Source organism: Pipistrellus hanaki, assembly GCF_964339955.1.
Source record: "Pipistrellus hanaki genome assembly, chromosome: 7".
Classification (NCBI taxonomy): Eukaryota; Metazoa; Chordata; class Mammalia; order Chiroptera; family Vespertilionidae; genus Pipistrellus; species Pipistrellus hanaki.
The window spans coordinates 81,683,592-81,699,717 of record NC_140509.1 but is presented as its reverse complement, the minus strand read 5'-3'; the positions used below and the strand labels follow the sequence as shown (position 1 = coordinate 81,699,717).

General features: G+C 41.5%; 1 protein-coding gene across 2 annotated transcripts in view; it reads left to right on the top strand.

The window, feature by feature from the left end:
• Window positions 1-16,126, top strand: part of SYNE1 (spectrin repeat containing nuclear envelope protein 1) — a 359,148-nt gene that overhangs the window by 278,917 nt on the left and 64,105 nt on the right. For both annotated transcript variants that reach the window (XM_084890175.1, XM_084890176.1), the window contains 9 exons: window positions 3,002-3,157; window positions 5,659-5,829; window positions 7,174-7,307; window positions 7,712-7,916; window positions 10,934-11,116; window positions 11,883-12,029; window positions 13,039-13,193; window positions 13,607-13,754; window positions 15,809-15,903. In XM_084890175.1, coding sequence (XP_084746301.1) covers window positions 3,002-3,157; window positions 5,659-5,829; window positions 7,174-7,307; window positions 7,712-7,916; window positions 10,934-11,116; window positions 11,883-12,029; window positions 13,039-13,193; window positions 13,607-13,754; window positions 15,809-15,903 — 1,394 coding nt within the window. The remainder of the gene's footprint in view (window positions 1-3,001; window positions 3,158-5,658; window positions 5,830-7,173; window positions 7,308-7,711; window positions 7,917-10,933; window positions 11,117-11,882; window positions 12,030-13,038; window positions 13,194-13,606; window positions 13,755-15,808; window positions 15,904-16,126) is intronic.

Sequence of the window (16,126 nt, the reverse complement as noted above, 5' to 3'; positions counted from 1 at the left end):
CTAAGACAGTGGTCGGCAAACTGCAGCTTGTGAGTCACATGCGGCTCTTTGGCCCCTTGAGATTCAGCGAAGGCCAGCTTAGGAGTACCGTAATTAAGTTAATAACAATGTACCTACCTATATAGTTTAAGTTTAAAAATTTTGCTCTCAAAAGAAATTTCAATCGTCGTACTGTTGATATTTGGCTTTGTTGACTAATGAGTTTGCCGACCACTGACCTAAGAACACTTATTTTTCCCTCAGATATTATTATTTCTACAGACGACACGGGAGCTGCCATAATGAACCCTGCAATAGTTGTTTTTAAAACTAATTCAATAATTTGTAATGTGTTACAGATTAGCTTGGACACTTCTTGATAGCATTTGCTAAGAACAGTTTGAAGACCCAACTGGGAAGGAATTCTGCTGAAATGCCCCTTTCCCAAAGCTAGTTTTGATATTCTAGACTTCCAGAAGAAAGGCATTTAGTAATGAACTCCCTTCTGAGAAGCACTTCCTCTGTGGGCACATGTAGAGTCAGGTATTAATATATTTAAGCTCCGAAGCATAGCCGTTCGGTTCAGAAAAGGCAGAGCAGATGCCCTGTGCTGGGCTGACAAGATAATGGCTTGCCAGTCAGAGATGCTTAAAAATGGCAAAGGAAACCATCACACAGAGAAATAGCTTGAAATTAAAAAAAGCTTCACATCAGACGGAAGGCCAAAAATATATCATTGCATTTTCTTGGTTAAAAATACGTTTTTATTGATTTGAGAGAGAAAGGAAGAGAGAAGCATCAATGATGAGAGAAAATCATTGATCGGCTGCCTCCTGCACACCCCGCACTGGGGATCCAGCCTGCAACCTGCGCATGTATCCTGACCAGGAATCAAACCTGGAGCCTCTCCAGGGGCCAGTAGCATTTCTAATTTAGGCATCAATTCTAAAAGGTGCAAATAAGTCAGAATTTCAAATTTTGACTTTGGATTATGAAAATGTATACCTCTTGATGAGCTCAAGAGTTAAAACACTAACATTACAATTAAAAGGTAATTCACGTATGAGCATGAGCAGGATCAGTGCTCCCTGCATAGTGTGGTGACAGACCTTGTCATGGAAAGACTGAAACGATACCTTAATGTAACTTCTCTTTTTTCTTCCTTCTGTCCTATTGTTTTTTTCTTTCTTAGCATGTCTTTCTTCTTTTCCATTCTCTTTTCCTGCCATTTTCCATTGTGTTCCTTTACATGTCCATGTGTTCTATTTAATAGAGAGAGACATTGTTATCTGGAAAATGTAGTGGACGCCTGGCAGGTTTTACTCCTTTTCGGACCCAAAGGTTAATCTCCCACAGGTTCACCTCAGGCAGTGTCAGGAAGGAGAGCTGGGAGCGTGGGGCGAGGCACATGATGCCAAGGCCAACTTGGGATTTCAAATGAAAAGTCGTTTTTCTAAACAAAGAACAGAATGAATGTAGCTCCGCTCAGCTATTTGGGGGCATCACTGGGTCTTTATGTGTGTGTGCATGTGTGTGCGTGCGTGTGTGTTGTTTTTTTCCTAACTGGCATGTTTTGTTGGCAGTACCACAAGCCTTGATCAAAATTTATTGTCAATTTTGGGAAATGGTTCTTCTGGACCAAAGTTTGAAATTCAAGCCAGCATGCTTAAATTGGTGACTGGATTCAAGCTTTACTTCGTTTGAAAAATCTTGACTATTTTTCCACTCTTTCGAGGTGATTTATTCATTTAAATCAGCATAGAAACTGCTATGTAGGAATTAAGTTAAGAATGATTCATTATAGCAAAAAATGTTGGGTTTGGCTTTTTTCTTCATTGATCAAAAACAGATCATCTTTTAATTACTATTAAAAGGGAAGGATCGCAACTTCATTTTGCACAAAATATATATTTCAGCCCGGTTTTCCTGCTGGGTTTGCTTTTATGGCAATATTAAGGTACAGAGCATTTTAGAGATGTGTTTCTGAGCAATGGGACATTAATTCCACAGGGCTCACTGAACAAAGTATATCTTTGGATAAATGAGGATACATTTAATTCCAGGTTGAATTTTAGAATCATATTAAAGACATATTGGAAGGATTATTTATGGTTATTTAATATTTTAGGGAGGTAGAGATAAATATCTTTAAATAGTAAAATTAATTATGTTTTCTATGCTTCATAAATGACCCATAATCCTAGTAACCACTATAGTCATCTTCTGATTAACTATCTAAACTGTCAAAATACTTACAGAATTATAAAGTGGAAATTAAAAACCAATATTAAAAACTACAAATGATCTATTCTGGCTACTAAATGCATGAATTTCCAATTAATACATCATGACAAAAGTAGCTTTATGATATTAAGGAGAGAAAAATAAATTTTCACTGAAGCATGGCAGAGTATCAACTGATAGAATATAACAATACTGTCTTACAATTGCCTAGTTTTTATTTATTTTTTTACATTTGCCTAGTTTTTAACAGCTTAAAATATTATATATATATATATATATATATATATGTGTGTGTGTGTGTGTGTGTGTGTGTGTGTGTGTGTAATATGCCACAGCTCCATTGAAGCAGAAATATAACTAAACTTCAAATACTGGCAAATCCTGGGGTACAGAATACCATTCCATTGCATTTTACTCTATGGGTTAAATTAACAGGACATTTTTTCCAACTGTAAGATGCATTAATTTAAGAACATAATCATGTTACCAGTTCTGACTATTTCCTGTAGCTTCCTGGAAAAAAAAAAATTACATGGTGCCATTTCCTTATCTATTAGGAAATCAAATTTTACTTTGGTAAGTTATGCTAATTTATCATGGAATAAAAAGGCCATTTACAGAATTTAAATGCAGGAAACAGTTTTCCTATGGAGACCCTGTCCTGAAAATTATAAGCTTTTGGGTTATTTAGAGATTTTGAGGATATGAGACTATAATGGCTCGATTTCAATGCATCATAATAGAACAATTTAGAATGACTGTGTTCTTAATCTTTCAGGATCTAGAAGATTTGATTAAAGCCAAGGAAAAAGAGGTGGAGAAGATTGAACAAAATGGACTGGCTTTGATTCAGGACAAGAAAGAAGAAGTGTCTGATGCCGTCGTGAGCACACTGCGGGAGCTCAAGCAAACCTGGGCACGTTTAGACCACATGGTAATGCTAATCTTGTGAGCGCTGGCTCCAAGCCCTGCTTGCCATGTCACGCTCATGACCTGCTGTTGTCTTTTCTAAAGTAACTGAGTAATTAATACGAATCTGTTCATCGTCTCTTTGTACTTAAGTTCACTTTATTAACCTCATATATACATACATATATGTAATATTTTATTAACCTCATATATACATACATATACATATATATGTATATATATGTGTGTGTGTGTATATATATATTAATTTCAGAGAGTAAGGAAGTGGGAAAGATAGAAACATAAATGATAAGAGAGAATCATTGACTAGCTGCCCCTTGCATACACCCCACTGGGGATCAAGCTCACAACCCAGGCATGTACCCTGACGTGGAATTGAACCATGACTTCCTGATTCATAGGTCCATGCTTAACCACTGCCACATGGGCCAGGCTATTAACCTCTTTTTTTAAAGTCTAGCTTCAGAACTTTTCTATAATAAATATACAATAACCTCATTCATTTCCATGTTTATACATACCATTTAGGCACACACATTTCTCCAATGTGTATCCCCAGCCTGGATTTCTCTCCTAAAATCTAGATAGAGTCAGAGGCTGGGGTGGAGAGAGAAACCCAATCTGTAAACATCACCTCTTGCATGACCAGTAGACATCTCAAACTCTCATGTCCAAACCACTTCCTGTTCCCCCTACACCTACACTTTCTCCCCATCTCAGTCAATGACAATTCTACCCTTCCAGTTGTTCGGACAGAAAACTGTGGAGTCATTCTTCACTCCTGTCTTTTTGTCATACCCCACATCCAGTCCATCAGCAAACAGGTCAGGTGTTTTTCCAGAATCTAACTCTGCCCAGTCGCTGCAGTTATCACCCAGGTCTATGTCACCCTGTCTGCTCACCTTGAGGTTATCAGTGACCTCCTCAATAGTCTCCATGCCAAAGGAGGTCCTGTTCCAATGGAAGCCAGGTCACAGCAGTCCTCAGCTCAAACCGGCCAATAGCTTCTTGTCTCCTTTAGAATGAGGACAAAACCTGGTGAGGACCTGAAGGCCCACGTGACCCGGCCTCCAGGGTCCCTCTGACCTCATCTCCATCTCCAACAGCTGTCTTTCCTGCAGGCTCATTTGGCTTCAGTTCTCTCCCTGCTCTTGAACTCCACAGGCCTGGTCCACACTCAAGGACTTTGCACTGGCTGTGTCCTTCGCCTGGAACACCACACCCTCTCCTAAATATCCACCTGGATCACTCCCTACCCTCTCCTATATATCTACTGGGTCACTCCCTACCCTCTCCTACATATCCACTGGGTCACAGTTAGGCGTCGATCAGGCTGGCAGGGGAGTGATTAGGGGATGATCAGGCTGGGAGGCAGAAGCAGTTAGGGGCAACCAGGCAGAGGCAGGCGAGGAGTTGGGAGCCAGAGTTCCAGTGGGATCGGGCCTAAATGGGTGGTCAGATATCTCTCAAGGGGTCCCAGATTGGAGAAGGTGTGGGCTGGGCTGAGGGACACCCCCCCACCCCCCCACCCCAGCACAAATTTAGTGCACCAGGGCCTCTAGTTTATCATATAATCTACTAGAAACCCAATGTAAGAAATTCATGCAAGAATAGGCCTTTTTTTCTCCTGGCTGCCAGCACCGGTTTCTTTCTGGCACCTGGGATCCGGGCTTCCCTCGCAGCCCTGGCTACATCTGGAAGGTCGTCTGGAAGGATGTCTGGCCTAATTAGCATGTTATGCTTCTATTACTATAGATTTTCTTAATTGTGGTCATAGTTCCTCGATATCGAAAAGGTTGCATTCAGAAGGTTGGGGCTGACATCTGGGAAGTCCAAAGCAGATATCTTTCTAAAAGATACAAACTAAAAACTTTTCTGTTGCAGATAAGTATGGGGGAAATGTTATGAGAAGTTTTTGTCTCAAGGTACTAATTGTGAGTGTGTGTGTGCAGATAAGTGAGAAAGATAGATAGATAAGTAGATAGATAGATAGATAGATAGACTGATAGTTATCATTTCCTGGGACCAGATTTGCCTCATTTCAAATATAGACTTCTCACATTCTAGCAGTGTGATCCCAGGTGATTTCCAAAGATCTTTGTACCTCAGTTTCCTCATCTGTAAGATGGGGATGATGTTATCTACCTCATCGAGTTGTTGTGAAGATTAAACGAATTGATGCATTAGTCAAAACACTCATTTCCTAAACAGTATTGAACACATAGGCTTTTCATCACTTTTATATAATACAGGTATATAATATATATTACATATAAAGATTATGTATAAAACCTTTTTAAGAATTTTGATTTAGACTGAGTGTTCAAAAGGAGGAGAGGCATCGGTTTCAATATTGCTATATCTTACGTTTGAAATCTTTTTTGTTTGAGTTCATTTATAATGCCCGAAAACCTGATAAAGTTCTTCAATATTAATGTTGAAGAGCATATGTTTTGTAACTTTAAGTGTTACGCAGTTCTAAAAAGGGTCTTTCTCTTGGGAAAGGCGGGGCAGTTACAGATGCTGCTGCGGTCCGCACACGACCAGTGGAGCCAGCACAAGGCAGCCTTGGACGAGCTGAACAGCTGCCTCATGGAGGCCAGGTACTCCCTCTCCCGGTTCCGGCTGCTGGTCGGCTCTCTGGAAGCTGTGCAAGTCCAGGTGGACAATCTGCAGGTGAGGACTGAATTCAGCCTGCCCTCAACATGCTTTTCAATTTGAGAAAATGAAGAAAATAGCACATGTGGACATCATTCTGAAATATTGCTGTCTATTGCTTACATTTAATTATTTTTAAAATGTTTGCATAATTTAACTGCAGATATTGTTCTAAACATTTGATACAGCCAAACTAAAAACTTAATTTTATCGGTTACTCACCCAAATGTGCCTGTGGATACCGAATTCTAGATTAATGGTATCTAATTAAATGATTTTTAAATTCTAACATGTAAATATCCACATGGGTGTATTTTATAAAATGACTTTATATCCACATCTATCTTCCTGATCCATGTCGCTGCCTTTTCTGTCTTCTCTTTTCTCTTTTCATCCTGCTTCTCCAAAGGTATGCTAAGGGATTAAAAAGAAAGCAAAGAGAAAGATAGCAAAAGTGGTAAATCTTTAAACTACTGTTTTGTTTTTATTTAGCGTAATATCTTTGGTCTACCCAGTGTGTACACATGCCTCTGTTTCTAGCACTGGATGCTACGTTTCCTGTGTCATTATTATCAATGCATTCATCTAGATTCATCTATATTCAAATGGCATCCTGGTTCTGTGGCTGTTTGACTTAAACACAGCACCCCTCCTAGCTCAGGCCACTGCCCTCAGATTAGCTGCCGCCCTCACTTCCCAGCACACCTGGGCCCTGGAGATCCACCTGCCACTGCTCTTTCTCCCCGGCCACGGAATGCAGACTATGGGCTGGCAGGGCAGGCCCTCAAGAGGTTTAAGTTCTTGTTGCAAAAACTAAGAATCATTAAAACTTATTTTGAGAAGAGTAACTTTAAAAGCCCCTAACCGCTGTGCCACTGCCCCGCCACCGTGGCTTTGTCTGGAAGGATGTCCGGAAGACATCCGGTCTAATTAGCATATTACCCTTTTATTAGTATAGATAGTAAATGTGTTCTTTATAACCTTGAGCAGGTTGTAAGTACTTTTTAACTTAGCCTTGTCCGTGTTTAACACCTGCAAGTGCTCTCTTAAGATATGAAAGAATCTAGGGCCTTTACTTGGCATGTTTTGATTTGATGGCAATCAGGTGCCAGCGTTAAATAGGACTGGACTTTGCTTAGCCTGCCCCACCTGTGGAGATGTGCTAAGATTTGAGACCCTCCCTTGGTTGCACTAAGAACTGAGACTATCAGTAATCCTTCCCTATAAAGCATTGCGGCGACATCTCTTGTTTCTGTATGCAAATGTGCATATTCGTGAAAACAGCTACAAATTACTTTTAGACTCAGACTTACATTTAGGTCAAAATTACTATTTTATCTGTGGTATTTTTTCTTTGGGCAGAATCTTCAAGGCGATCTAGAAAAACAGGAGAAGAGCTTACAGAAATTTGACTCTGTCACCAAACAGCTATTGAAAGAGTGCCACCCACCTGTGACAGAAACGCTTACCAACACGTTGAAGGAAGTCACTCTGAGGTATGGAGCTTGCTAACGTGACACCCTCGTGCATTACATGTAGCACAACCACACTGTAAGCAATGAAACAATTAAAACTCGCCAGCGTTCTGAGTTTGGGCTGTGTAGACTCTATCCCACGTATGCTTTACTTTAGACAAAATGAAGTTAGTGGTAAGGAAAAGCGGTAGGGATGTTTAGAGAGGAGTCAGAACTGCTCTGAACCCCAAGAGGGGCCTCATTCCTGCCTTCTCCGGGGGAGTGAGTGTGACATGCACTTTTTATGATGTGCAATAGAAATGAGACATCCTTGCATGACTTCCAAGCGCACATGAGGCGGGATCGTGAAACATGAAACGGGGAGCCAGAGCATTTGGCGCGAGGGGGGGGATCTGCCCACGCCCTGTGTTGGCTCTCGTTTGCAGATGGAACGGCCTGCTGGAGGAGGTGGCGGAGCAGCTGCAGGCCAGCAGGGCCCTCCTGCAGCTGTGGGCGCGGCACCGGGACTACTCGGCCGAGTGCGCCTCGGCGGTCCAGCAGCAGGCGGCCCGCACCCAGGAGCTGCTGAAGGCCGCTGCCAGCAAGGACATCGCCGATGACGAAGTGGCTGCGTGGGTGCAAGACTGCAACGTACGTTCGGGCACGATCGTGTTTTGTTTGCCAAACACGCCTTCCCTGGACTTCTCCGGTTTGGCAGGGCGAGTGCTGATGTGGGCAAGCTTTTGGTGTGTCTCAGCATGGGAGACGTGACCCCCAAAGGACTGTTTTACGTATCAAGGCGCCTGCTAGGTTTTCAGGACACATGTGTCAGATTGGGAAGGGCCCTCTCACCTCCATTTTAAAAGATGGGTTGTTTTCCCGCTTTTCTTAATGCAACCCATGTGAACGATACAGGCTGCCTGTTTCTACGGAGATGGTCAATATAAGAAATGACCCTAGGGAGAATAATGTTATAGCTTTTAAAAATCTATTGTTAAAGGGATCATCCATCTTGGTTCATTATCTTTTACACTAGAGGTCTGGTGCATGAAAATTCGTGCACTCGGGGTGGGGGGGTCCCTCAGCCTAGCCTGTGCCATTTTGCAGTCTGGGACTGCCAGCTTAGGCCCAGTTCCTGGGGGATTGTGCCTAAGCTGGCAGTCAGACATCTCTCTGGCAGCCGGGGAACCTTCAGGGAATGTCTGACCCTTGGAGAGAGGGCCTAAGCCATCAGTCGGACATTCTTAGCACTGCCGTGGAGATGGGAGAGGCTCCCAGCATCCCTGCTGAGCTCACCAGCAGGGAGCCCAGCTTCTGGCTGAGCAGCACTCCCCCTATGGAAGCACACGAACTAGGGGGCAGCTCCTGGGTTGAGCATCTACCCCCTGGTGGTCAGTGTGCGTCATAGTGACCAGTCGTTCCGGTCATTCTGCTGATAGGGTCAATTTGCATATTATCCTTTTTATTATCTATAATACACTAATAAAAGATAAATATGTAAATTAACCATACCTTTGCAATGCCAACCAGCCAATCAGGAAGGAATATGCAAAGCAGCAGGACAAAGATGGTGGTGCCCCTCTCCCCCCAGCTGCTCCAGGAACAGAGTGGCCTGGCCAAGTGGAGCTGGACACCTGCTATCAGGGGAAGGGCAGGGGGGTGGGAGGTGGGGAAGAGGAGCTACAGGAGTGGTGCTCCAGCTGGCATGAAGCCAAGAATGCAAACTCTGGCCAGAGTCAGCAAAGACTCCAGCCAAAGTGAAGGCAGAAGACAGCTGCCAGAGCAAAGGCCTGGGTCCTGGGTGGGAGAAAAACGTGCCGACAGTCAGGTGAAGGAAGGCCTATTGCACGAATCTTCACGCAACGGCCCTCTAGTATAGAATAAGCATCAACATAATGTCTTCTAAGAATTTAATGGTACAAAGAAGTCTTTCTCTCCTGATTTATGGATGTACTTCTTAATAGCTTTCTAATAGTCCTCTTTTTCACTGTATCTGCCAATAACCTACTTAAGGTTTCCGGGAACAGTTCTCTTATTTCCCCCAGGGCATGGCTCTTATTAGTTGTCCTTTTTTTGTCTTTATTTTAATGAATTTGTTTCAGATATCTTCTGATAAACTTTCCCATTCAATTTATCAGAACTAGGCAAGTTATAAAATGCAAATAAATAAAAGTTGGACCCAGTCTAATACTATCCATTAATAACAAATCATCACTTGAAAGCTAAAGTTCAGTATTGATGGTGAATATAGTTCCCCTGCTTTTCTCCATCCACCGAAGGTTTATCCTTAACAAGATTAGTCATTTTCAGTGTTCAGCCTTCCAGAGTGGAGATACACCTGTTTTAGAGTGCAGTGCTCCCAGTTGTTTGTGCCTGCATCTGATAGCTATGTCAAGGGTAAAGTTGGCAGTTGCTTTCCCTCCTCTCACAGTAGGCCCTGTGTGTGTTTCAGCAGGCTCTGCTCTCTCCTCCATGACTAGGGGCACCAGCAGCAGGTGGAAGAGTCAGTCATGTGTCATCGCTTTAGTGGAAGATGGAAATCAGAAACCAGATTTCCACTGGCTTATAACTCTGAGCATAAAAGGTGGAGGCAACAGCTACGATGGAAAGTGCAGCTCACCCCTAGCCCTGCACACCAGAACCATCGCTAGGGTTCCACACCCTGCTGAGATAGGAGGGTGTGTCACAACCACTGTCACTCGACCACCCATTGTACAATGATACTGTTGATAAACACATCTCTTGGGCCTATAATACTATGTAGAAAAAGGTGAAATGTGGCACTGTGTTTTCAATTTGATATCAAATATATGAAGAAGCAGAAAAAAAACTGTCCACTTTTGCTGTTCTTGACTCTACTTGTAGATTTGTTTTTCTTGTGTATGGATGTTTTGTTGCATTTCCCTGTGTTCTACAATAAAAGTCTCTGTGGCTTTTATGACCAGAACTAGAGACCCAATGCACAAAATTCGTGCAAGGGGCTTGGTCCTCACAGCTCCAGCTTCATCCAGAAGGTCATTTGGCTGTCCGGTCTAATTAGCATATTACACTTTTATTAGTATAGATAGTAAATGTGTTCTTTAACATTTTTAATCCACATGAGTTCTTGCTGGACGGCTCACAATCCCACTCCATACAATATCTGAAGAGCTTCAGTTTTAGGTCTTTGGTCCCAGCCCTGACGTCGGTGACCACCAACTGAGAAAGCAGTCTGTGCTTTCAGCCCTCTGTCCTCCCTTCAGTCCCAGGACTCAGCTGCCTCTTCTGGTCTGCCCGTGGGCATTCGCAGGCCCGTCCAGGAAACCAGCCACAGGAAGGAGAAAATGCCAGGACATTGGCTGCGTGTGCCTTTTGGATTTATTAGTGAGGTGTGGAACCCTCGCAATGGTTCTGGTGTGCATGGCTGGGGGTTAGCTGCACTTCCAGTATTTTCCATGGTAGCTCTTGTCCCCACCTTTTACAGTCAGAATTATAAGCCAGAGGAAATTGGATTTATAAATTGGACTCAGTTCTTGATTATTTTTCCTTCAGGTGAAGGTGATTTCATGTAATAACTTGTCAGATAAGAACGGAGCGTTTCTAGATGTGTGGCCCTTTGCCGATTGTTTATTATTCGGACTGCACTTAGCATGTTATTTCATGACGGGCATTATTTTCCTCTTCCGCAGGACCTCCTCAGAGAGCTGGGCACCGTTAAGGACTCCCTGTTTGTTCTCCACGAGTTGGGAGAGCAACTCAAGCAGCAGGTGGATGCTTCCGCAGCAGCAGCCATTCACTCAGACCAGCTGTCTTTGAGCCAACACTTGTGTGGCCTGGAGCAGACTCTTTGCAAACAGCAGACAGTGTTACAGGTACAGGGCTCCTCTCAGCATGTGTTGTCAAGTGGGTGTTCTGTAACTTCTGGGTGTAAACTCAGGAAAGAAGAATTTTCATCATCCGGACACCGCCTCCTTCAAGACCACAGAATAAAAATATATACAAACCTGGCATGTTCAGTGGGAATAAGGGAAGCCAGGCGTTTTACAGTATTCTTTTTTTAAAATATATATTTTATTGATTTTTTACAGAGAGAAAGGGAGAGGGACAGAGAGCTAGAAACATCGATGAGAGAGAAACATCGACCAGCTGCCTCCTGCACACCTCCTACCGGGGATGTGCCCGCAACCAAGGTACATGCCCTTGACCAGAATCAAGTCTGGGACCCTTCAGTTCGCAGGCCGACGCTCTATCCACTGAGCCAAACCGGTTTTAGCTACACTATTCTTTACAAAGTAATTGTGCCCCTAAACCAATGCTTTTTTCTGTGGCACTGAGTAAAATATGTTCACTTAATAAATGCTAAGTGGCTTAATATTAAAATTCATAAGTTTTTGCAAGAATCAGGATATATTTCTGTTTGATAATATATTTAAGAGTGACTCTAACTGGTTAATTAATCCTACATAGAAGTAACGCATTCTAGGTTTTAGCAAATTATATAATTAAAAAGAAGAAAATGTAAATCATTGTAGCCTTGTCTGTCCCATTGCAATTGGACAATAGACCATGAGAAATAATTTCAGCATCCGTCTCCTTTCACTAGATTTCTAACTATTGATTTTCTTTTGTAATAAAAAGGCTGGAGTTCTTGACTATGAAACCTTTACCAAGAGTTTAGAAGGGTTGGAGGCCTGGATAGTAGAAGCTGAAGAAATACTTGAAGGCCAGGACCCCAGCCACTCGTCTGACCTGTCGACCATCCAGGAAAGGATGGAAGAACTCAAGGCAAGTGTGTTGAAATCCTCGTCCCGGACCTTCTATCTTCTGTCCTCCAAAAGGAAAACTCAAAACTTGGGACACAGGCCTACCTTTTTATTAGGAGTTAATTCCTTCTCCAGGACGGTGAGCCTTTTGCAGAGCACGCAAAGGGAAAGTGCCCACAGCCAATGTCCTGGCATTTTCTCCTTCCTGTGGCTGGTTTTCTGGACAGGGCTGCCCATGCCCACAGGCAGACCTGAAGAGGCAGCCGTGTTCTGGGACTGAAGGAGGAAGAGGGCTGAAAGCACAGACTGCTTTCTCAGTTGGTGGTCACCAACGTTGGGGTTGGGGCCAAAGACTTAAAGCTGAAGCTCTTAAGATAATGTGTGGAGTGGGATTGTGAGCCGTCTATCAAGAACCCAGCAACTCTTGCTTACGTAGCTCTCCCCCTTAGTTGTGGGGTGACTTTGAGCAATTTACTTAAAGCTTCTGGGCCTCTTTTTCCTCATGGCAAAGTGGGGATAGTAGTGTAGTCCCTTACGGGATTGTTTTGAGACTAAAAATGAGTTATTGTATCACCTGTAAAGCTCTTATGACAATGTTCAGTTCAAATAAGTGCTCAATAAATGTTAATTATGATTACTATCACTATTATGATAAAGTAATAAAGGAACAGATTAGCAGGAATAAATGAAGTATAAAGGGTAAGAAGTAAGCCTTCTCAGCCGTCAGCATAATTTTCATTATCAGTTCTATGAAGAATTACTTTGTATTAGGAAATGAATCCAGTAAATAATACACGCAAACTACTAACTGTTCCCCAAAGGGTAGTGAGTAGCTATGGCCAAGCGGCAGCGGCAGCCCCGGATGCTGACTGGAAGGGGCAGCTTTTCTTTGTTTGTGGCGCACGCGATGGCAAGCAGGGGCCTGGAAATGCACAGAACAACTTCCTGAAATCCAAGTTCACTGAGCACTGGGACAGCTCCCTCCCCTTCCTGACCACGGTGCTAAACCCGCTCTTGAATCTTGCTTTCAGGGACAGATGTTAAAATTCAGCAGCATGGCCCCAGATTTAGACCGCCTGAACGAGCTTGGCTACAGGCTGCCCCTGAATGACAAGGAAATCAAGCGGATGCAGAGTCTGAATCGGCGATGGTCCCTCATCTCCTCGCAGACCACAGAGAGGTTCAGGTAGAGTCTCCGGGAGATGTTTTGGCTGCTGTGACATGTCAGTAGAAACAAGTTCATGACTGGTGTGCGGTTATAAAGCCTAGGTCTTTTCCGTGTCCAAAATCGGAACTAAAAGTAAGAAACTCAAATTGTGCTTTCTCATGTATAATGTATTAAATATTCTTTTATTCAAAAAATAGCAAGCCCTTCTACATAAAAATATATTAAAGATACATCATCGTGTCATTCTTAAAACTTAACCATTTTAAACTTTTTTTTCTAATTTTGTTTTCTAAATTTTACTACCTCACGTGAAAAGTTTGTGATAGTGAAATTAAAATCCGAGGCAGAAGTTATTTAATCTTGTTTTATATGCCAAAGATAGAAGAATAAGCAACAACATAGCCACTGTTCTCTTTCCTTTATTCTGTCAGTAAGTTGCAGTCATTTTTGCTACAACACCAGACTTTCTTGGAAAAATGCGAAACGTGGATGGAGTTCCTGGTTCAGACGGAGCAAAAATTAGCTGTGGAGATTTCAGGCAATTATCAGCATCTTCTGGAGCAGCAGAGAGCCCACGAGGTGAGTGATGCTAGTAGATTTGGGGGCAGTTCAATAGGCCTTTAAAGATGCTACAAAGTGCCATGTGGGGGAATTGAAGGGCTGAATGCTGTGCTGAGTCTGCTCAAATGCACACACTGTTTTTGCCTTCTTTCTTGTGATGGGTTAATCACAATTGTAGCCTACTCTTTGCCCCATCGTTGGTTATAAGCCGGTGGCCGGCTTCAATACCCTGAATGGATAGTGTCACAATTGAGGTCAAGGTCTACTTAACAGAAGTGGGGAGGGGAGGCAGGCAGGGTTGTGGGGGGAGTTCAGAAAGTTGGATTCAATTTTCAAATTGAGTTACAGACTCCATTAATATTGCCAAGGTGAGTTGCTATAGAGATTCTGCTTTGATAAAAATTCTTTGATAAATGAAAATTGTGCGTTTTTTTTTTTAAAGCATATATGCATTTTATACTAGGGAATCAAGATACCAAAACTTCCAAGTATACCTCTTGACCAGATTATAATATATTTTCTCAAGAAACACTGATAGAAAACTAGATACAAAACCCAAAATAGTTATTTTGCTATGAGCCTCTATTATTGGTGCGACTAAGTTGTTCCACGTGTTTATAAATATATTCATAATATTTTATGGAGATAGGATTTACCTACAAGCAGAGAAAAGGCTTACTGCAGAATTTAAAAGAATAAAATGAATTTTGAAGCATTTTGTTCACATTTAAGGAATCAAGAATTTAAATATGTGTAAGGTATTTCTAAGTCCATTTTTATTGGTTTGACTGATGAGGAAATAAAATACAATGAATGAAATCTGCAATGAGATACCACTTTACACCCACTAGGATGACTACCATGGAAAAGATCAGTGTAGATGAGGGAGGGAATAGAGAAACTGGAATCCTTACACATTGCTGATAGGAATTGAAAATAATGAAGCATTTTTAAACTCCTCCAGAAGTTAAAGGTAGAGTTATCACGTGACCCTGTATCTCCATTCCTAAGTGGAATTCACCCAGGAGAAATGGAAATATATGTCCACACATATATCTGTGTGGACAAAAGCCTGCACAAGAATGTTGTTTATAGTGGCATTATTCATAGTAGCCAAGAAGTGGAAGCAACTCAGATATCCACCAACTGAAGAATCAATAAATAAAATATATTTATAGAGCAGAATACTACTCAGCAATAAAAATGAAACGCTCTATTGACATATACTGCAAAATAGATCAGATTTAAAAACATAATGCTAAGTGAAGAGAAGTCAGTCATAAAAGATAACACATTGCATAAGTCCATTTATATAAAATGTCCAGAGTAAGCAAACCTATAGAGATGAGAAATAGGTTAAAGCTTACTTGGAGGTGGGGATTGAGAGGAAATGGGGAGTGATTGTTAATGAGTATGGAGTCCTTTTTGAGGTAATGAAAATGATCTAAGATTTATTGTGGTATTGGTTGCACAAGTCTGTGAATATAATAAAAATCATTAAATGGCACACTTTAAATAGGTGAATTATATGGTATATAAATTATATCTCAATAAACCTGTTTAAACAACAATTGAAAAAAGGTTGGAATCATTTCTGTTGAATTCTTTAGTATTGAAATAATTTTATTAACCCAATTAAACTGAAAAATAGTGAGTTCAAAAAAAGAGATTGTTTTATTTTTCATTCTTTAACTTTTTAAAAGGTCTTAAGCTAGTCTCTGTCTGAAAACAAGTCATACTCTGCATACAGAAGGACCTGGAATACAATTTATGTGCTAACCGACTTTATAGGTGATTTTGAAAGAAAGGAGAGGAACATAATTCTACTTTTAGTCAGTTTTGGTAAACAGAAATTAAACTTTAAGTCTATCCTAATTGATGGTTTAAATTAAAACTACATGACTTCTGCACTACAGGATAGCACATGTATCCCGACTCAGCTGGATATATTTTTCATGACCTTACTTAAATCAGAACTTTTGGAAACTTATTAGAGAATGGGTCATTAAAATTAGAAACTCTAAATTATGTGGTTTTATGTGTGTGTGTGTGTGTGTGTGTTTTAATAACAGTTGTTTCAAGCTGAGATGTTCAGTCGTCAACAAGTTTTGCACTCGATCATTACTGATGGACAGCGTCTTCTGGAACAAGGTCAAGTTGATGACAGGTAGGACCTTTGATATATTATTATGAAGAAAGGTTCCAGTAAATTAGTCATTTTCTTTTTAATGAGCAGATTAGAAGGCCTATATCCAACCTTTCCAAGGCAATTGTACTGCAGCAGAGCCTCCATAATTGGAAGAGAGTCGTCTTTGAATCTCTGAAATGACTGAGGATTGAATCTTTTGAAAGAACTGATATTATATGATATAAAGGACCTCGTGTAATTG